The following is a 21,905-nucleotide window of genomic DNA, read 5'->3' as shown; positions in this document are numbered from 1 at the left end:
AATTGGTTTTGGCCTCATTCTTGTATATAGGTGAGAACTCAGAAGTAAAGAGCGACTAGTATAAATATCTTTGCTCATTTGTTTTCATAAGCTTTCAATAAGCTACATGCGAATATATTTAAGGCTGAAACTTCTCAAGAGAGAAAAATGGAGAAGAAAACAGACAGCAGACTTACACGGGCCAGACACTGAGATTAGCATTTTACATACTACATTTTAAATAATTTAGTCCTAAAAACTACCCAGTAAAGATTACCTGTGTCCCTACTTTATAACAGAGAAAAATAAGGCAGAGCAAGGATTTAGATAGCAGCTGAAAAGAGCATACAGGGAAGAGATGTCTGCAAACCCTTCTAGGGAGAACTGAAGTTTCATACATAAGAATAATATTCATTTCCAAATCAAAAGCACAGCAAAGTACCCCCAGGCAACTTTATAACCAAGAGACTTGTCTACTAAACTGGAAACCAACATTCCTGGGAATGCTGCCTGCCTAGAAAGGAAAAGGATCTGCCCAGAATGGCTAATATTTTTAAAGTTAATCATTGCTAACAGGCATTCAATTGCTTGCTTTTAATTCCTAGAGGGGCTAATTGATCCTGATACCCCATGTCAGGGTCTGAGCACATGCTCTGAGCCTCCAGGACATGTTTGAAGCTGTGACTGTGCAGGGCACAAAAGTTGGTAGCAGGGCAGGGTATAACAAAGGCCTCTGGCTTATAAACACTCTAAAATGAAGTCTTATTTTACAAAACAGCCATGGTCATGTCATTGTGCACAAAGCACCTTTGGGAAAAAAATTGAAGAAAATTAGTAGACAGCTTTAGTGCCTCCTAACATTCATTTATTTATTTTATTTTTACTTTTTAAAAATAAGCAAGCAGTGATGTCTTAAGCAACACATCTCTCATCTCCCATAAAACCTTCTGTAGACCAGCTCTATGCAACTGAGTCAGCCTTTATTTTACCACGGACCTCAAAAGCTGCTGTTGGCATTTTTCACATTAAAACAGAAAAAATAATATGAAAATTAATCCTAATTGCAGTCAATTGGACCCATCTAAACATAAAACAAGAAGAATGCTTATTAGGCCCACAGATAAAAGATAATAAAAGGATGGTTAAAACCTGATTTTGTCTGGTGCTTAACTCTGCTGTAGTTGTATATCTACAGACATTTTCATTTCCTTTATTATTTCAGGTTAATTCATCTATAATGCAGTGAGTTACTGATTATTTAAACAAGAAATGTACAATAGGATTATTTAGCAATTTTTTTTTTACTGAAACTGAAAATAAAGCACATCATATTTTATTAAATTTGGTAGTATATACAAATTTAATCTGCTATTGAACTTCAATAACATAATAATTCACTTAGAAGAAAGATATTTTTATCACCTAATGAAGTTGGTGAGGGTCAGAGAAAACTGGGTACACAAATTATTAAATTAAAAAAAAAATTGTTGATAAAATAGTTCTCCCTGGTACTTCTAGAACTTGGGTCCTAATAAGCTTAAGTTTTTTTGATTTTAGAGAACAAACTTGTATTTTCAAGAATTCTCAAAATGGAAGAGTTAAATAAGTGATGTTTTTTTCTTTTTCTCCTTCTTTCTTTCTTTTTTTTTTTTTTTTTAATCCCACCAGATAAGACTTGGAAGCATTTTGGTTATTTTGCTTTTGTTTCTGTAACAGATTTTTCCAGTGCTTAGGTATTTGAATTTTACTCTAGAAAAGTTAATATATATCTAAAAATGAGGGGATGTAGAAAGAAAATAAGTTCTCATCTTAGGAAGAAATTAGCTTAACGTCTAAGCTAAATTTTGTGATGTCTTATATAAAAGTTAACTTTATATTTGCTAGCCCAACTAGACACAGGCTTTTTGAGGAAATATTTTTAATCAAGAAGACCACTTCTAAGATTGACCTCCACATTTAGCAGCTCCAAAATAGATGTCAAATACTACTGGTAGGATTACAAGTGAGTAAAAATTTTTCTAGAGGACAAGCAGGCAGTATGTATCAAAAATTAAAACTGGGCATCCCTGTAGATCCAGAAATTCTACTTCCAGAAGTTCATCTTAAGGAAATAACAGGGGTGTGTGTGCAAAGATTTTTGGTATAAGGATAGTCGATACTACATAATTTACTTTATTAAAAACTTAAAGCTGTTGTAAATGCTCAACTATAATGGCCTAGTTAAATAAATTATAGAGCACTATATATATAAAACCTCATATATATTCATACACATATATTCATTATGTATGTATATTCAATGCTATCATTAAAAACCTGTTGTAAGACACATTTAATGGCATAATGAGAAAATGTTCAAAATATATTAAGGTTTAAAATTATGTTGAAAAAACTATAATCACAACAAATTTTCTTATAAATATATATATATACACTCAGAAGGAAAGACGAGGAAGAAGAACAAGGAGAAATTATAACCAGGTGTTAATAGTGGCCAGTGACATTGTGTTCCTTTTAATTTGGGTACGTATGTGAGTATATGTGTCTGTCTGTAATTTTTTAAAATTTTCTGTGATAAACATGTATAACTTTTGTATTCAGAAGAAGAAGAAAAACTATTCACTTTTTACAGAAATACAGAGATTCAGACTTGTGACTGAGCCTTCTTAACATACAAGGAACGTAGCAAATAGAAATAGCCCCTGACATCCCATATAAGTCTCAATATTCATCATATATTTAAAAGGAAGCCATTTCTGTCTATCACATCGAGTCTAACAGCCACTCCACTCAGGATACAAGGCTGGGAGAAGTTACTCCCTGGCACTGAGGAATCCTCTCAGCCCTGAATTATAGGGAGAGGAAAGCTATCAACTACGAGCTTGCCTCAGAGGTGGGCCCAAACCATGGACCCCCCCAGATGCCACTACTGTCTTCACTTTGTTTCTCAACTGGAAATTTCACCAATTAAGTTAAACCAACGTTCCATTCAAAGATGCAGTTATCCTTGGTAGGGTTAAGGGGGCTTCGTTTATTTATACCAAAAGCATCTACTTGTTCATCATATTTTTTTTCTTACCCTTCCAGCATCTAACAGAGTTCAGAAGCATACACCAAGAAAATTAAAAATGAGTAAATGCTTTCAGAATGGTATGATGAAACTATTAAGAAAGTTTCTCAAGAAGGGATTTTTACTGACTGGGGAATCGGAAGGGGCAGTTCTGGAAGGAAGAAGGGAAGGGCTGTTGGAGGTGTGTCTTTGACTGGAGACAATGAAACTGACTGGAAGAGGAAAATGCAGTCCAAGTTGCAAACCAGTGACTTGCAAGGTAACTTCTGGAATACAGTCTGTTCCTAAATGTGGAGCCACCCGGGTGAATGCTGTCACATTGCAGCCCTGTTCTTAGGCAGGAAGCTCATTCTGGGTTGTCCAAATATCACATCAGAGCCTGGACCACCCCCTCTCCCCAGGAAGGCTGACTATCTCCACAGGAATGAAAGCTGTGCTATTGGCCTCTTGGAGTTAAAATTTCTCGCAGTTTCATGAGTCTTTCCTGCAAATCACTCTTCATACACTTGAGTGAACATTATTTTGACCATCAAGAATTTTCGTAAGAAGAGGGTTCATGGGGCTGGAAGCAAGGCCAAGTCTGTGAGCTTTAAAGGGATTGCATGAGGCTCAAGTCTTCCCAATAAGTAGAGTGACTTTATGGATCTTGATTTAGTCCAAAATGGAAGAGGAAGGATGGGAAGAAAGACATGGGTCCTCACTCAGCTGTGTCATTGGCCTGCAGTTCAACTTTGGGCAATTCACTTAATGATTTTAAGCCTCAGTTTCCTTATCTGTCAACGGAGATGGCTGGATTCAATTAGATCTAAGATCCCTGCCACCTCTCAAATGAAATGAAGTGTCTTCCTTGACAGAGACAGGCAACCTGAGAAGACTTCTTTGCACAGGGTGAATCCAAATGTTTCATTGTACAAAGCCACTAGAAGCCAGGGAGGACATGCAAGAAAGGTGTTCGGTGCTCAGCTTTGCTGAAAGACCATAGCTTCATCACTTTCCTTGCAAGATGGATATTTAACTTCCTAACGATTTCAGAAAAAGAACACAAGAGAACTTGGGAAATGTAATCATTTGATGCACGTTGGCTGTAAGAAGACTGGCTTCTATAGACCTAGGGTTCTTACAAAGCTTAGCTCATTGCCCCAGAGAAATAGCAAGCTTTCATCTTGTTTATCGTTTATTCTATTAAGTAGTACAAGTCATGTAGAAGATCAAGTCCTTGCTTGCATAGTAAGGATGGAAAACACAAAGCTGGTCTGATAGTGACTATTCACTCATGCCTGCATATAGAAGCAACTGAACATACTAATATGTGATTTGGTTTTACAGCAGGTATGAAACGATGTTAACCCAGAGAGAGAAGATTTAGGAAAGAGGATGGATCCTAAAATTAAGGTTCTGTAAAAAGAAATAAGGCTTAGAGTATCTAGGGAAATAAGAGCTTAAAGGAACACTTTTGCCCCCTAATACCAGAGCATCTCCCCACCTCCCTTAAATAAAAAGTTCATTGTACTTGGTAAAAGGAGACCTTACCTCTTTTTAATTTGAGAAGAATCATCTGAGATATTACTGTAGGGTGTGGAGAGAGAAAAGAAAGTCAGATGCCTAAAATATTTCATCCTGGAATTATCAGCAACTGTATGAAACCAACGCTGAATCACAAGATGTATAGTTGATGTATTATTGGGAGTTAGCAAGTTTTCCTATTTGGCTGTTTCCTTTGTACATACAACCTGATTTAGAAGGAGGTAGATCTGTGCTTCAGAACCAAGTAATCTATGAACCAAGTCAACGTGGAGAGATTTTCCTTTAGGGCTGAATTAATAGCCATAGGCACATTAACTTCCCTAATAGAAATTTTGAAGAAGGATCCCTGGTGACCACGGAGTAAGCAAAGTAAGACCAGGTAAATGATAGACTCGGGCAGGACAAAGCCTGTGTAAACCTCCAGCCATCCTCAGACAACGCTGGCCATTCATGCAGTATCCTCTACCATGACAAATGTAACTTCCCATTGTCCTGCTCCCAGAGAGAAGCAACAATAAGGAAACGAACATAAGAAATCTTGATTTCTGGGCCTGTGAAACAATCTCCAAAAGGCAGTTTACAAGAGTCTCCCTTTTCAACAGTCCAAAAACTTTATTTTTCTCTAAAGAGTCCAGATTGTACTTTGCCCCAAGCGGATGGTCAGAAAGGATTCTTTTCCTCTCTCTTTTCAAAACAAAAATCTCTGACAACTCCTGCGCTGTAACTTTCTACCATCCATCTCAGGACGTCCATTTCCATGTAGGGTACCTAAAAATAGGCCACACCTAACCTTTTGCACAGCCATACAAAGCTACTTAGTGGGAACTCCAGCTCGGCGCTCTCCCGCGGGTATTTTCAGACTGTGCCCTCTTTGTCTTCCCTATTATATTACCCTATGTTGAATATTGCGTAAAAACACAGGATAAGACGGGTTGGCTGGGAGGTACCTTGCATTGCAACCGCTAAGCTCCATATTTGAGCTTTGTTATTTGCTGTACACTGAATCAAAGGAAACTATGATTATAACGTTCTAAAAAGAGCAACTTAAATCAAATTAATGTTCGATAAACTTATTAATTCCACTCATAATACGATAGTCATTGAGGCTCTCATACACTTCAAAAGTATAGCCAAAGGCGCCAATGGGAATGAATACACTTCTATTAGCTCAAAATTTGGATAAACCCCACAAACATAATGTGAAGCAAAAGAAGCCAGACACCAAAAAAGTGCACACCTGATTATTCTAGTCTTTATATAAACAATGACAGACACAGCTATGCCTAATTTATGCGCCTGGAACTCAGGATAGAGGTTGCCTTTGGTGGTGGTTGGAGGCTGGAAGCGTGGTGTGGGGGAGGGGCTCCAGAAAGCTAGTTACGGTTTATTTCCTGCTGTCAGTGCTGGTTACCTGGGCATGTTTAGTGAGTGAAAGTTCATGGAGCTAAACCCTTATGATACATGCACTTCTCAGCGTTCACAGTATACGTCAATAGAAAGTTTAAAGAGCACAAAGGACAAAGAGAAAAGAGTGTGCCTACATTACCAAGTTTTAAATTTTGCTTCCTTTCAGTTAAAAAAAAAAAATTCAGAACGTTCAATTCATCTGAAAGAAGCCAGTTAAACCACACAGACAGTCAGAAGAGGAGTAGGAATCAAGGGACCTGATGCGTAGATTTGTTTGTTGACCTTGGACAAAGCCATTTCAACTTTCTAGATCTACTTTCTATCAAAAGATGCGATAGGATTAGGCATCTCTGAATGTATTTCTTCAGTGAATGAAGCGAAGGAGACTTCCAACTCTAAAACATGGTATTTTGCCCTGGGTTTAAAATTCGTTATGAAAGGGAGTCTTTGACTTGGTTTGAAAACATTGTCTCGTTCTCTGAGAACATAAACTTTGGGATCAGATCTGCCACTTGGTATCTGTGTGATCCTGAGTGAGTTACCTAAACTATCTGACCTTTCATTCTCATCTGTGAAAACGACAATAAAAACACCTTTTTTGCAGGATTTGTGTTAGGGTTAAATGAGATATATATGAGCCTGGTGCTTGGTGTATAAGAAGTACTCCGTAAGGATACCTGTTATTCACATATGGATACTTAAAAGGCATTTAACATCAAGCACCATTAAAGTAGATGAATAAGTTTGCTCTTTACCTGGCTTCCTCATCTAAAAAAGTTCTAGAAACATAGCAGAGCTGACTTTCTTTTGAAGTCTTACATTAAGCTGACTTTCTGTGAGGGTGCACGCAGAATCATCACCAAGGCTGTCGGTCTGCCAAGTGTCTGTACCTGAAGGAAAGTAAAACCAGCCTCATACCAGTCCTGACCTGGCTCTGCCTCTACAGAGACCAGAAGCAGCAAGTGCAGAAAACAGTTTTTGTTTCCATGATGCTGGCCACAGAATTGATTTGAGCCAAAAGTCTTTCAAGAGTCTCTCTGTTAAGAAACAAGACATCCATATGGTGCCTGAAAACTGACAAGATCCCATGAGTTCGCAAATTCGAGAAGATTTGCAAAGTAGCAGATAGTGTTTTAAAATGATGAGATCTGTGAGGCAAGAATGGAAAAGAAAGCCACAGGAGCAAAACAATCCAACATCAAGTCAATTTTGCCACCACTGGCCCATCAACTAAATCGTCTCAGCATTTACGCTCTTCTCGAATTTGTGATCAATCAGACAATCACTTTTTAAATTGATAGCATGATATAAAGGATATGTGATATTTTGTCTAAGATATTTAAGGGTTTTTTTTCTTTCAAGTAATTTTTCTGTGTAAGGATGTCCTGCCAAGTTGGCATATAAGTTGACAACCGTGGCATCCAACGCAGCAGCCACTACTCACGTATGAGCATCTGAAATGTGTCCGGTCAAAACTGTGGTGTGCTGTCCATGCAAAATATACAGAGGATCTCAAAGTCTTAAGCATGAACAATTGAATGGAAGATACCTCATCAATAATTTACAGTGATGACATATGGATATAATATTTTGGACATACTAGAAAAAATATTTTATTAAAATTAAATTTACCTTGTCCAAATGCAGTGACTAGAAAATTCAAAATTACATATACAATGTGTATAATCTTCCTGTTTGACAATGGTGGCCTGAAGTTTTGCACTCAAGTAAGTAATATCATAGATGCCAATAAAATGAATGAATGACAAGATGAGGAAATTTCAGAATAAAAGGGGGTATTAGAGCAGGGCCCCCGCAGCACACAGCTCTGGGGAGCATCACTCCCATCCCAGCCAGTCAAGAGTGGTCCTTGGATTTTTAACCCTCTTCCCGCACAGCCCTGTGTTAAATGCTGTAAAACCATCCACCGTGTAGAATCAGGAATCCCTTACAGAACATCCCTGAGGCAATCCCATATATCTTTTCAACACCTTTCCACAACTTTTCAAAACATATACATAATAATGAGATGGAAATTTAGAAAGTGAGTCCCCCAAACCAGGACTCCAGATTGGGAGAGTAGAAAATAGCGCTGATCATATAAAACTCTACTAGGCTGTGGGAGAAGGCCAGGGCCGCACAAAGTATGCAAAGTCCGAGGGAAGCAATGTTCTCAAGAAGACTGTTTTCCTCCTGGAGACCAGAAGCATTTTTCAGAGGGTAACATTCACTTTAATTACAAAATGCACCCGCCTCTCTCTTCCAAGGGAGAAAAGTCTGTTGTTGCATCTATAATGTAGCTTTAGTTTCTGATGCCAAAAATGATTCAGTAAACACAGTTATGTTATGGTATACTATTTCTTATTCAGTACTCAGATTAATCTCAAGGCAGTGCTGGCATTAATTCAATTTGACGCCTGCTCTTAGGATTTCACATAGGTGCCTTCACCCAATTTTTCACAACTAATAAAATTTTTAATTCATGGTAATATATTTATTTCTAGTTCAGTTCATGTTAAGGAGTGCAATACTTTCCAGAAAACTAATTAATATCAATCATATATTATAACGCTTTTAATGGTTCAGAGGAAAATCTTACACGAGGGGAAAGATTAGATGAACCAGGGGGTCTTAACCCATCCTATTTACTCTATTTTTGGGATTTGAGAGAAAGATACCAAGCATGCTTTAAAATATCAGTTTAATGGGAGGTGTGCAGCATGGGAAGTCTGGGAATTAAGAACCCTGGTTCTGATCTCTAATAGGACATTGATTTGATGTGGCCCAAGAATGTAATTTGCACTCTTAGAAACTCTGTTTCCTACCTATTTTGTGTAACAACCATATAATTTGCAAGTTGGTAAAGATATTCAAATTCAGATACATGGCACTATTAAAGTAATGAACAACTTCACTAATAGCATGCCTTCTGCAATTGTCGGTAACAATTCTATTTTTATGTAATGTTTGAGCAATGCTAATAGCACCATATTTCCTGGGATTGGGCCTATAGTCAGCAAGACAGTACAAGTGTGAATCCTTCAGTACGACCAAAGCAGTGCCCCCTGGCGTTGTGCAATGCAGCGGCCCTCAGATTGCCTTAAGGAACTACCTTTAAAAGGCCTAATTCTCTCCTAGGTACAAAAGACAGTGTTTATACAATTCTTTGAACATCTTAAAAAATAATAATACTCATGCAATAGGTCCCTTGAAGTTGCAAGGTCATCCTATTCAGCCTTTCCAAATTAGGCATTAGGCATTCATCCATTCTATAACAACTTTCCCACACTGACATGCTACCAAGCAAAAAATAAAGTTTAATAAATAAATAAAAATAAAAGGAGAGGCACATCCTATTCCTTTTTTGCCTCTTTTAACAATCTGCAAATAAAACCTCTAAATCCGGTAGATAAAGTTTTTTCCCTTAAATCTTGATAATTAGAAAGAAAACTAAAAGCCAAAACACCAGCAGGATACTGGGTGCACAGAACATGCCTCTTCATACTCACTTGCAAAGCTGAATCCATAAATGATAACCCCCAAGACGCGTGCCATTCATTTCACTGCAGTGAAAATAGGTGCGTGGCAGGTTGAGGGAACACTCAGGACAGGGGCTCACACGGGCTACTTTTTAATTCACAAGGGCATGATGACGTGGGAGGGCACCTGGGAGTCACTGCTCAATGAACTCCACAATAGGGCACAAATCTGAAACCCAATCTTAGCCAGATATGGACATAAGAGCAAATATATACAGTATCATGTGCTTTCCAACAGCCCTGTGTCTCGAGGGAGCTCTCTGACATCAGCGGGTGAGACAGGTGGTTCCCCTTCCAACTGTGGAAAATAAAACCCCACTGCAGCAGCACTAAGTAAATATAGCTGTACTGTAATTTTTCCTTGGTGCACGCTCCCTGTGATTTCTGTCGTGTGATGATACTTTATCCAAGGAACTCATGCAGGGCATCCTTCCATGCTGATAACTGATTAAACATTTGCAAACTGGCTGAAACCGGCATTCAAGACACGGGTCGAGGACTCTGTTCTGCTGCTCCTGTTAGTAGAACCAGTATTTCTCCTCTCGTTGTCAAGTGTCTGCCCTAACCTCTGCTGGGATATGTCACCCTTTGTCCCGGGGACTAATACAACTCAACAAAATGACAGAGGAGAGTCAGACCACCTGAAAATCACATGCACAGAGCAGGTCAATACCAGTCACATCCAGTTCGAGTCTGAGAACTAAAATCAGCTGAGATGTATTAAGCCCTTTGTGGCCACAACTATTTGCTTTTGCATTTAAGAACTGTTAGCAGAAGAGCACCCTGTAACTTGGGTACAAAATTACTTAATTCAACTTCTATTTCCCTTTCTGAACATAGATACTTTTACACTCTGACAGCCGCTGGCTCTCGGAGCGTTCTCCTTTTTGTTGTATCTCCTTAGAAACACAAATCTTGTTCCCTGGCAGCGGCGGCTCTAAGTGCTGTACCACAAGCCCAAACGAGCTTCCCCTCGCAGCTTTAATTCACAGTAAGTGGCATGAAAGGAGGTCAACCCTTCTCAAAAAACACTCCGAGTTCTTCTCCACTTCGGAATCTATTTTGGAAGCCACACTCCCTGGGACGTAAAGAGCAGCCTCCCAGTTCGAAATTCAGGCTGTAACTCCTGACAACTTTAGGGAATGGCCCTCCAAGGGGCCAGAGCAGGGTGATGATCACAGTTTCAACTCCCGATCATAATTCTCTCAGGAAACTCCTCGAGATGAGAAAGTCAGTGACTGCCACCCCCTCCTTGCCCCCAAATAACCCTCTCATTTGAAAACTACTTACGGTATGCATACATGTCATAGCTTTTCTCTCCTGAGGTGTTTATTGAATGCTTAACCCAATAATACCGTCCTAATCCCGGAAGTTTCCATGGTAACCTACCGCGGTAATAAACAAGTCTGGAGAAAAGGAAAGAGCCTGGTACTCCTGGTCCCCCCTCCCCTTCAACTTTCAAAGAACAGGGTTTTCTCTACTTCCCTAATGTTCAGAGTTCAGAGTTTTATGAGCTAGAATAAAAATAATAGCAATGACAAAATGAGATCCAACATGCAGTGAATATTTGCTACGTGCCAAGCGCCGTGCTGAGTACTTGGGTGGATGATCCCACTTGCTTCTCGCGCTAATGCTGGGAGCAAGTACTATCATTAAGGCCATTCTAGGAATGTTTGCTGAATCTTAGGGAGGTTAAGGAACTTTACTAAAGACTAAAAGCTTAGGTACGTGGGAGACCCAGGACCTGAAGTCAGTGTTGTCTGATTCCAGACATTTTGCCGACTGTGTGGAAAAATGGCATTTTGGCTTGTGCCCCCAAGTCCCATAACTGAGACACCTGGGAGTCTCTCCATGAGTCAGAAGGGAACCGCAGCTTCACATCCAGAAGGAAAGTAAAAACACCGCACACATCTAGCTACAACTGTCAGGGATATTTAAGAAAAGGCAGAACTCACACAGGAACTCAGCCAACATGTGGCACCCTGCTCCGGTCAAAAGAAGTCATACCACGAATCTCTTTGAATGTGATCTTTTCAATCATTTAAAAGAAGGCCCTTTCTCTGTGGGTCAACCTTTAAAGCCGACTTGGGGCGTCTGACTCAGATCACTGAGAACACCCCCAGAGAAAAAGAAGCCCTTATTATAATGCCACTCTTCTCCCTAAATGAAATTATGACTCCTTTTGAAGATGACAGTTGCAAATAAAGGCCTGATTAGAACATGTTTTGATACCACACGGCAAATGATATTACAATACTCTTCCATGTTCCAATTCTGCTTCCATGCAAGTCTACACTACGAAGCACAATGTGTGTATCTCACTCCAGAACAGAACTCAGCAGGTAGACCTTACGCTTGACTCTTAATATCAATAACTGAACAAACTTACAATATATATTTTATAGCCTTTGCTTGGAAATGTGGTCAAATATGAAAAGGGGGCCATTTAAAACTCATTGTAGGGAGACCTCAAGCAGTAAAGCACATGCTTAGCAAGCACAAGATCCCAGGTTCAATCCTCAGTACCTCCTCTAAAATAAATGAATAAATAAATCTAATTACCTACCTCCCCCTCCCCGCAAAATGAAATAAAATAAATTAATTTAAAAACCATATTATAAAAAAAAAACTCACTGTGGTACAAGTCTTCAGAAAAGGAGGCTAAAATATGCGGTTTTCTAATCTCTGATTTATGAAATAAAGAAAGCAAACTCCACTGAATGTATTTCCTCCCCAAGAAATGTAGGCTTGGAGAACTTTGTGGCTCTGGTCTTGAAACAGTTACAACTGAGATCTGAAGTACCTGGGTCACCTGGCGGACTACAGGGCCATCATTCAATGGGGCAGGTTCCAAAGTCAATGGCCAAGAATTCAAAGCCAGAATAGGCTGTGTCCTCTGATACCCTCACACCTCCTGGAGCCTAGAAGAACAAAGGCAAACTGGATGGCCTATGGCCATGTGGGGAGATAGGCACGTGTTATTAATTCTGAATTCCTCATGGCCACTATCACTACCACGCCTTAAAAAAAAAAAAAATCAAAGCCACACTGATTGTAACTGAAAAGAAATTAAAGTTGGATACTTCGGTTTTGTAATATTTTGAGATCTGCTCTGAAGGTAATGATTTAAAAAAGAGAAACTGACTTTCTAAAAGAGCATGAAGCCAAGTTCACATTCATGGTCCCTTTCTAGGTATGCAAATTATGCTGCTAGGAACAAACACTTCGAAGCAGAATCTAGTTCAGATGGACGCGGAATACACTCGTCGTGAAGGCTGTGCCCTCAGCAAGGAGAACCGGATGCAAACATGAGGACGAAGCCACTTCAGTGCACTCCATCTCAGTCCCACCAGCTGAACTGCTTACTTTCTGTGTCTCCATTTTTCTAGATGTTTCTAAAAAAACATAATATCCACCTCGCAGGCTTGTTGTGGGGGTTCCACAGGATAAGCTGAGGGGATGAAGGTAAGGGGTGTGCAGAATTAACGCTTCACCTGCAGTGGGAGCTACACAAATGCTCGCTTCCTTCCTTTTCCTTTCCTTTTTCAAGTTTCTCAGATCCAACTATTTCTCTGTCCCTCCCAGTCTTTCTTCTCCCTCCTTTTCTAAGGTGTTTTTAAATGAAACATATGCAATAAAGTTTCTGTGCCGTTTACCCCGTGGAGTAGACACGGAGATTTATGAATACATACACGCACATGAGGAGAGGGCTCACGCTTCCCTCTCCGGGGGTGCCCTGCCCACTTACAGAGGGGAGAGAAGAAGTGACAGCTCTGCTTGGAGCATAAAGTGAGTCTTAGCTCAGTGTGTAAGAGAGGCATTTTTAAAGATCAGAGACTAGTGTGAAAGAAAAACCTGGAAAACTTTTAAGTGGAAAAAAAATACTGATATTTGGGTTTATTGCCCATGCTTTAGTCATTGCAAGTTTGGGCAAATGTATGAGGAAAGAGATAGTATAAACTGCCAGCAAATGTCACTTGCTTCAAAAGAATGAGTGACAGACAATGTCTACATTTTCCAAATGTAAGCATCTCTTTAGGTATTTACAGGCAAAATTATTAAGGACTAAATACAAAATAAGTCAAAATTTGGGAAATGCAGAAATAGGTGAGATGCAGTAATTTCCCACTCAGGAAAAAACAAAAAACAAACAAATAAATAAACAAGGAAAACCTGAAAGTTGGTTTACTCATACGCGCCAAAGCTCTCTTTGAATCGCTGCATCATAAAACTACTGTAGAAACACCCAGAGTTCAAAATAAGTAAAAGAAATTAAACTGGTGACCGGGGAGAGAAAAAGATGTATTCGCAGAATCCATTTCTTGTTTTTCTAATTATTATGAAGAGCCACCACCACTTGAAAGGGGAACAGGGAAGAGGAAAGAAAACACCTTACTGCTTGGAAAATTATCCACAAAGAATCCGTCTCTGCAATTCATGTCTACAGTCGTTATTTATAGCCTCAGACGGTAACTCGAGACTTGTCAAAGGGTGCGAAGTGGACTTCCTTCTCCTCTGCATGGGCTCTGCCTCCTAAATGCTAACTGTTCACGATCTTCCCACTTTGTAAAGGTAGATAAAGTCGCCCCCAAAGATTACAGTCGACAATGAAAGTCCTTGCTAAAAGACTTGGGCCAAAGAACCACTGCAGAACTACACATCACTTATCTGTCCACACCTAGCCATCTGGCTGGGAAAATACGTATCTGCCAATGTGTAGATAAAATGGAAAACAGCCAACTGGTGCGAGCTGAGAAATCAATAAGAATCCACTATGCTCCAAAAGACGGTCTAGCAACATGCCAGGTGCTTAACCTCTGTAAGGCTGTGTAACTTTCTGCCCAGAAAGTGCTTACAGTCTAAGAGTGAATAGGTTGGACTCACCGCCGATCAACACACTCACACGTGGACAGAACGACAGCAGGTGTGTTGAAGCAGAAGAGATGGGGCTCAGTCAAGGGCCTGAAAATAGATCTCATTTACCTTATAAACAGCCTAGAATAAGAATGCCAGCCAGACCCTGTGAAGACGTTAGCGGCCCTGCTCCACATGTCATTCAAACGAAAAGCCAGACTGACTCATTATTAAATTATGTGCATAAGGAGAAGCCCAGAAGAGTTCAGTCCTTCATCACAGTGGCTGTTTCCAATGATTGCTTTAAACAAATGTAACAGTCTTTCAAAGGAAAAACTCTGGTGCCCCTGCATGGGTGCCCTGCTTTGCTGAGTGCCCTCCTCACTAGTTTAGGGTAGTGTTGGGTAATTCCGTGTGGATGCCAACATGCAAATATAGGAAAACAGAGACGTCGTTTGCCAGGACATTGTCCATCCATTCATGGGCCCTCTGGTCGAAGTTCTGGGATCCAGAAGAAATGATTGTAAGAGACATATGTGGCTGGAAAAGAGCATGTGGATTCCTCTAGCTTTGGGGGAAGCCTGCTGGGACCCCAGAAGGATAAGGGACAGAAAGAGGAATTGAAGAGGAGACAGCATTTCCTTTAAAATAACACCTACTTGAAGGCAGAATGAGGCTCTGAAACTTCCTGACTCTTTGAAATGAATGAAGATACTTATCTCCCTGGGCCTCTACGAAATCGGGACGACACCACTGTCCTGGTGGAGAACATCAGGATCGGGTTCCCAGCTTGGCACCTGCAGGTATTTGGTTAAATGTTAGCTTTCCTCAATACTAAGGGGACTAGAAAATAAAAAGTCCTGGTGATAAATGATGAATCATACAAGGCCCAGTGTTAGCTGCGAAGGGAAATACAAAGAAACATGAAAAAGTAGTGAGAGCCAAGATCTGGCCCTCGACCAGGCTGTGGGATGCAGCTGCTAATGTGGTATCACTGAAAATCAGTCTTTAACCCACAGAATTCCAGGGCGTCACTGGAAGACCAGAGATAAAACATCAATAGTAGTTCAAAATGGAAATAGGCGGTTTTTAAAAAACACAATCCAATGTATGATATCCATCATGCATCCACGACTCTTCTAAGTGTTTGTACATATCATCCTACAGAACGGGAACTATTATTATCTTTCATTTTCAGATGGAGAAAGAAACACAGAGAGAAATTCATGTTCCTGAGGCTACACATCTCATAAGTGGTAAGGTTTGAACTTGAACCTGGGCAGCCTGGTTCCAGAGTGCATGCCCTTATAACCTTTGCCCTAAACTGTCTCCCCCTGCTGCCTGACAAAGTGTTTAATCTTTTCTAACTAAATCTGTGTGATGTGTGATGCTGCACAGTCAAATCGGATCAGGCTCCTGGCCTGGCAGAGCCCACAGTGTAACAGGGATAACAGGACCTGTGAGTCTGGAGCAGCTGTGCAAGAGGAATCTGCTGGACAAAGAGCAGAGAAATCCAGGCTGCCTGGAAGAGCACAGGGAAGGAGAACAGGCGTCAGCTGAACAGTGCCCTTCTCCCCTCGTCCCTCCTTTGAAACCATCCTCTGTGTGCCCAGCACAGTGTGGGGCTCACCCCATGGAAATAATTGCCTTTGCCACCTTTTCATTATCAAGATATTTCTTGATAATAGTATTTTCTACCAATTTAACACACAAATAGGAATAAAATACAATCTCTCCTTTCTCAAGGAGTTGACGATTTTGTGGGGACAGACATATGAACTTAAATAATTCTACTATGAGTTTACATGGTTTGGGGTGATGACCTGAGATGTTGAGGTGACAGACGTGATATGCAATTAGAGTCCTGATCTAATGACACCAACAAGTTCTGATAGTTACCTGACGAGCTTCTTAATGGGCCATCGGTCTGACAGTATCTGTTGTTCACTACTGATAAACCGGGGTAAATGACCATGAATTAACCAAGAAACACATGTTAAACTATAATTAGTTGATGCCTTTCCAATTCAACAAAAAATTGACAGTGCCAACCAATGGACTAGAGAAACTATGATATATGAATATGAATTATCTCATCAGGAAATACAAACTAAAACGCACATCAGGAGGTTCTGGAAAGCACCCATTCTTAAACAAATGCCATTCTCAAGGCTGTTCAGGATCTGAATGCCCCCAAATATTAACAATCACAAACTGATTCATCACAGAATGGAAAGACCAAACCACAAAGAAACCATCAGGATTATTTTAAAAAGATATACAGCATGCGAAACTACTTTTTAAGTAGAAAAAATGTCTTAGGAAAGGTTTAAAAAAAGAAAGAGAGAATTCCAGGTGAAGAGATGGCTTTTTCAAAAGCAGGTTCTCAGTTGCTAGGCCAGGCTGAGCTGAGCGGCAACATGGCACACACAGACAGAGCCTCGCGCCCGTGACTCTGATGGTGAGCTTGGCTCAGAGCCACATGACCTGAGGAAAGGTAGAAGGCTCCCTGTGCCTTATTTCCCTACCTGTAAAATAGGGCTCGCTGTGTCTACCACTTAGGGTCTCAGGAGGACTCTATAAGAATCATAAAAGATAGTAACCTGATTATTTATGGGTCAGTTCGGCTAGGCTATGGTGCCCAGTTGTCCAAACACTGATCTAGGTGTTGCCGTGAAGGTCTTTTGTAGGTGTAACTGACATCTACAATCAGTTGACCTTAAGTTAAGCAGATGACCTTCCATAATGTGGGTGGACCTCATCCAATCAATTTAAAGCTGTAAGACCAAAAATTGAGGTTGCCCTAAGAAGAGGGAATTGTACATCAAGGCTGTAACCTAGAAATCCTGCCTGAGTTTCCAGCCTGCTAGCCTGTCCAATAGATCGATAGATTTTAGGCTTGCCAGCCTTCCCAATCATGTGAAGCAATTTTTTCAAATTTCTCTCTCTCTCTCTCTCTCTCCCCGCCTCCTTTTCCCTCTCCCCTTCCCTTCCCCCATCTCCCTCTATCTCTCTCTCCCCACCATGTAATAAATAACCATATAGAACGCAGGCCCTTTATCAGCAGTAGATCAACTAGTGAAATGTCTAAAAGCCCAGGAATATAATTTTAATGTAATTTCAAAAGTAAATTAGGATTCTCAGAAGAGAGGAAATGCAAAAAAAAAAAAAAAAAAGAAAAGAAAGAAAAAGAAATTTAATATTTAAAGCTATTTAGGACATAATCTCCATGAAAACAAAGACATTGCCTTGTTCACAGTTATGTCCATAGGTCTAAAATGGTAACTGAACAAGTTAATAAACTTGTGGAAAATGAATGGATGCTAGAATTCTATAGCGCCATAGAGCAGATAGGAAATTTTTTCCTATTACTTGGTATCAGCCCAAACCATCTGACTTCTGAGCTAACAGAGCATCATGGAGGAGGCACGTATTGATTCATCTCTCTTTACATCCATCCATTCACAGAACATGGCACTGAGAACCTGGCACTTTCTATGGGCTGTGCTAGCCTTCAGACTATGAAGATGAAGAAGGCAAGTCTTCCCTTTGGAGCCCCACAGGCTGCTGAGCGAGCAGATGAGTAACCAAGTATAATTGCATTAATAGGTTATGTTGGAGTAAAGCAATGCAGGAGGTGCTGGGCAAGCTCAGAGAGTGGACACCTAACTTCCTCTGGAAGGGATTCGTTCATTCATCCACCCATTTCTCTGTTTTTACTGATATATAGTTGATTTACAATGTGTTAGTTTCTGGTGAATAGCATTGTGATTAAGTTATACATATATATTCTTTTTCATTATAGATTATTACAAGCTATTGAATATAGTTCCCTGTGTTATACAGTAGGACCTTGTTGTTTATCTATTTTATATATAGTAGTTTGTATATACTAATCCCAAACTCCTAATGTATCCCTCCCCCTCCTTCCCCTTTGGTAACCATAAGTTTTTCTATCTCTGAGTCCATTTCTGTTTCATAAATAAGTTCATGTGTGTCATTTTTTTAGATTCTACATATAAGTGATATCATATAATATTTGTCTTTGTCTAACTTACTTAGTATAATAATCTCTAGGTCCATCTATGTTGCCGCAAATGGCACCATTTCATTCCTTTTTTATGGCTGAGTAGTATTCCACTGTGTGTGTGGAATACTTCTTTATCCAATCAACTGTTGATGGACATTTAGGTTGCTTCTATGTACTGGCTATTGTAAATAGTGCTGCTATGAACACTGGAGTGCATGTACCTTTTCAAATTAGAGTTTTCTCCAAATATATACCCAGAGTGGGACTGCTAGATCATTTGGTAATTCTATTTTTAGCTTTTCAAGAAATCTCAATACCATTTTCCATAGTGGCTGACGCAAATTACACTCCCAACAAATGTGTAAGAGAGTTCCCATTTCTTCACACCCTCTCCAGCATTTATTTTTTGTAGACTTTTTAATGAGGGCCATTCTTAGCAGCATGAGATGGTACCTCATTGTAGTTTTGATTTGCATTTCTTTGATAATTACATGCATTCATTTCTTAAGTGAATCTTTAAGGTAAACTCTGTGTCAAATATTCTTCTATGCCCTAGGAGTACTCAAATAGCACAATAAATAATAGTTAAATTGTTAATAATAGTTAAATATTAAATTAGAGTGCTTACTATGTTTCAGACATGTTCTAAGGCTTTTACTTTACTTACAGATTCTCTTCATATCACTAGGGAATCAGGCATGTGTTTTCCATACTGTTTCCTATAAGACAATCATATTGGCACAAATTCTCATGTTTACTCTTCAAAGAGTTGTTGACCGCCAACTACTTAGAAGGCACACTGTTAGGCACCAACTTGATTAACACACAATCTCTGCCCTTAAATTTAGTGGAAGAAACTAACATATACACAAATGACTACAATATTGGATATATGATGCCAACAGCCTTGCAAAGGCCTTATCATAAGCATAGGGATGCCATCTCCAAAACTTCCCCCAAACTGGAGAATATGATTATGAACATAACCAACAGAAATGCATTGAGAGTGTTTTGTCCTACTCCATGCAAGAAGAATAAACAGAGAAATATTGTTAACAACATGCATTATGGATAGACCTTCCAAACAATATTTAAGAACAAAGCCCTCTCCTTTCTGTGACTAAGGACTAGACTGTATGTTAACTGCAGGTTAACATGGCCCAGACCTAACACAGTGGCTTGGGATGTCAGTCAACACCAGTGTTTGCACTTACCTTCCAGACACTAACACTAACATAAAATACTATTTCTCGAGATCTCAAAGTTAAATGTTTGAACATCGTAACAGAAGGTGTTGATATGAATATCTTGCATTATTGATAAGTAGCTTGAATTTGTCATCAATTAGCATCAACTATGTATTGCAACAGTTTCTAAATGCCTTATAAATAACTGTAGTTTTAATTACACGGGGAAACTACAACATCCATCAACATTCATGACTCCTGCTAGGTATCGCCATGGTCCCAGAAAGATTCACAGTCACTTAAAAGGTTACAGCAAGGAAAGAGTTAAAGTTTTTGTATCTTAAAAGAAAAACACCAATTTCCAGGAAACAGAAGTCTAAACTTTCTTGGAAAGAGAGGGGGAGACAGAGATAGAGACGGAGCCAGAAAGGAAGAAAAAGAAAGAGAGAGAGAGAGAATAGTGAGCACTGGGGAGACAGCAGTACAAGAAAAGGAAGAGTCCCCAGCCAAATCAGAGATGAGATTATTCAACAGTCAATATGGGTAAAAAGAAGGGGAGATTCCTTTGAACAAAAGGAAAATGGGCTATTTAATTTCTCTTGTACTTTTCACTGAACCCATTCATTTTTTCAAAGAATATTTAAGATGTATATCTTATCTATTTCCAAGTTAGACACATACAAGACAATAAAAATGAAAACCAGATCAAATCAGGTTAAAAGGAGCAAGGAAATAATCACTAGGTATGTACTTGGAATGCACTGCATTTTTTGTAGCTGAGTTCTGAGTTTCCTGGCTATTTGGACAAAAATCAAAATGTGTTGGGTTAAATAAATATTCAGTATTCAACAAAAGGAGACGGGACTTCCCTGACCTCTCTAAAACAATGATCACCCCATCCCTACTCCCAGTCATGACTATCTCTATTCCTTCTACTTTTTTCTTCAGTGTTTATCAATATTCTAAATTTTGTATCTTTTGCATATTTTCTGTCCCCTTCCACTAGAATGTAAGGTTCATGAGGACAAGAGTCTTGTTCTTTGTTCACTATTTTATCTTAGTTCCTAGAATAATGCCTAGCACCTGGTAGATTATAGGTATATAAATGTTGTCATGTAGTCAAGAGTGATTTTATTGTCAATACTAAATTCCAGAAGAAATGTATCATGGGGTCCCCTAAATAAATTATACCCATAGACTATGAGGTCATGTTGGGGTGGGGAAATAGCAGGCTGACAATCCATGACAAGCATCAAATAAGAGGCACATGCAACTGTGTAGTGACAAGGGAAGGGAATTTGGAGCCAGAGGAACTAAGTTTGGCTACCAAGGCCACCTCCTCCCACTCTGTGCCTTCTACCAGGCAGCATGGCATCCTTGTGAAGCATGTGGACTCTAGAGTCAAGCAAACTAGTTTTAAATCCTGGCTCCAGAAACTTAGAAGCTGTGTGACCTTTGGCAATTTACTCAACCTCTCTGTGCCTCAGTTTTTTCATCTATAAAATACAGATAATAATAGGACTCACCTCAAAGGATTACTGTGATAATTAAATGAGCTTATATGTGTAAATCAATCAGAACATTGCCTAGCACATAGTAAAACTAAGTACTGGAAATTAATTTGAACTTGTGCCCCTTATTTGTAAAGCATGGATAATAACTACCTTTGGAGTGGTCATAAGAGTCAAATGAACTTAATATATGTTAATGTGCTTAAGGTTTTGAGTGGATGACTTAGTTTTTATCTTCATGAGTGCAGCACATGTTCATCATTAAGTTTTTCAGAAAAGATGGAAAGGAGACAGTAAAAGTCTTCTACATTCCACTAAAGAGTAACAACCACTGTTAGCATTTTCTTGTATAAGTTTCCAGATTGCTTTCAATGCCATATCTATATACAGATACAGATGTGTTTGTGAAAATATAATTTTTAAATAGCATTAGACACATACAATATACTGCTCTGAAACCTGCTTTTTAAAAACTTATTAGGGGTGTTATCTCACATCAGCAAATAGAGATCTGCATCATTCTCTGTAATAGCTGCCTAGTATTCCACTGTATGAAAGTGCCTTGATTTATTTAGCCAATACTCCATTCACAGACAGTTATGGAGTTTCCAATTTGTGAAACTGTTTGGTAAACTATAAAGTAATATGCAAATATTAGCGATCATCACCATTATTTTTAAAATAAATATCTAAACATCACCATTAAATTTTTGAAAGGTCTTCTTTCACTATTTCTTCAAACCCCTGGAAATGATGCTTTGATCTAATTGTATTTATACCATCATTCAAAAAGCATGGCATTTT

At 39.3% G+C, this 21,905-nt stretch overlaps 1 protein-coding gene across 4 annotated transcripts in view; it reads right to left on the bottom strand.

The window, feature by feature from the left end:
- PPARGC1A (PPARG coactivator 1 alpha) overlaps positions 1–21,905 on the bottom strand; it is a 291,472-nt gene that overhangs the window by 102,288 nt on the left and 167,279 nt on the right. The window contains exon 1 of one of the 4 annotated variants that reach the window (XM_074349731.1): positions 9,490–9,605. The exons of the other annotated variants lie outside the window; for them this stretch is intronic. Coding sequence (XP_074205832.1) covers positions 9,490–9,507 — 18 coding nt within the window. The 5' untranslated portion in view covers positions 9,508–9,605. Of the gene's footprint in view, positions 1–9,489; positions 9,606–21,905 lie in introns of those variants that run through there. 4 annotated transcript variants of the gene reach the window in all.

Source organism: Camelus bactrianus, chromosome 2, assembly GCF_048773025.1.
Source record: "Camelus bactrianus isolate YW-2024 breed Bactrian camel chromosome 2, ASM4877302v1, whole genome shotgun sequence".
Classification (NCBI taxonomy): domain Eukaryota; kingdom Metazoa; phylum Chordata; class Mammalia; order Artiodactyla; family Camelidae; genus Camelus; species Camelus bactrianus.
Note: the sequence above shows the minus strand (reverse complement) of the source record. Positions and strands in the feature narration are given on the sequence as shown.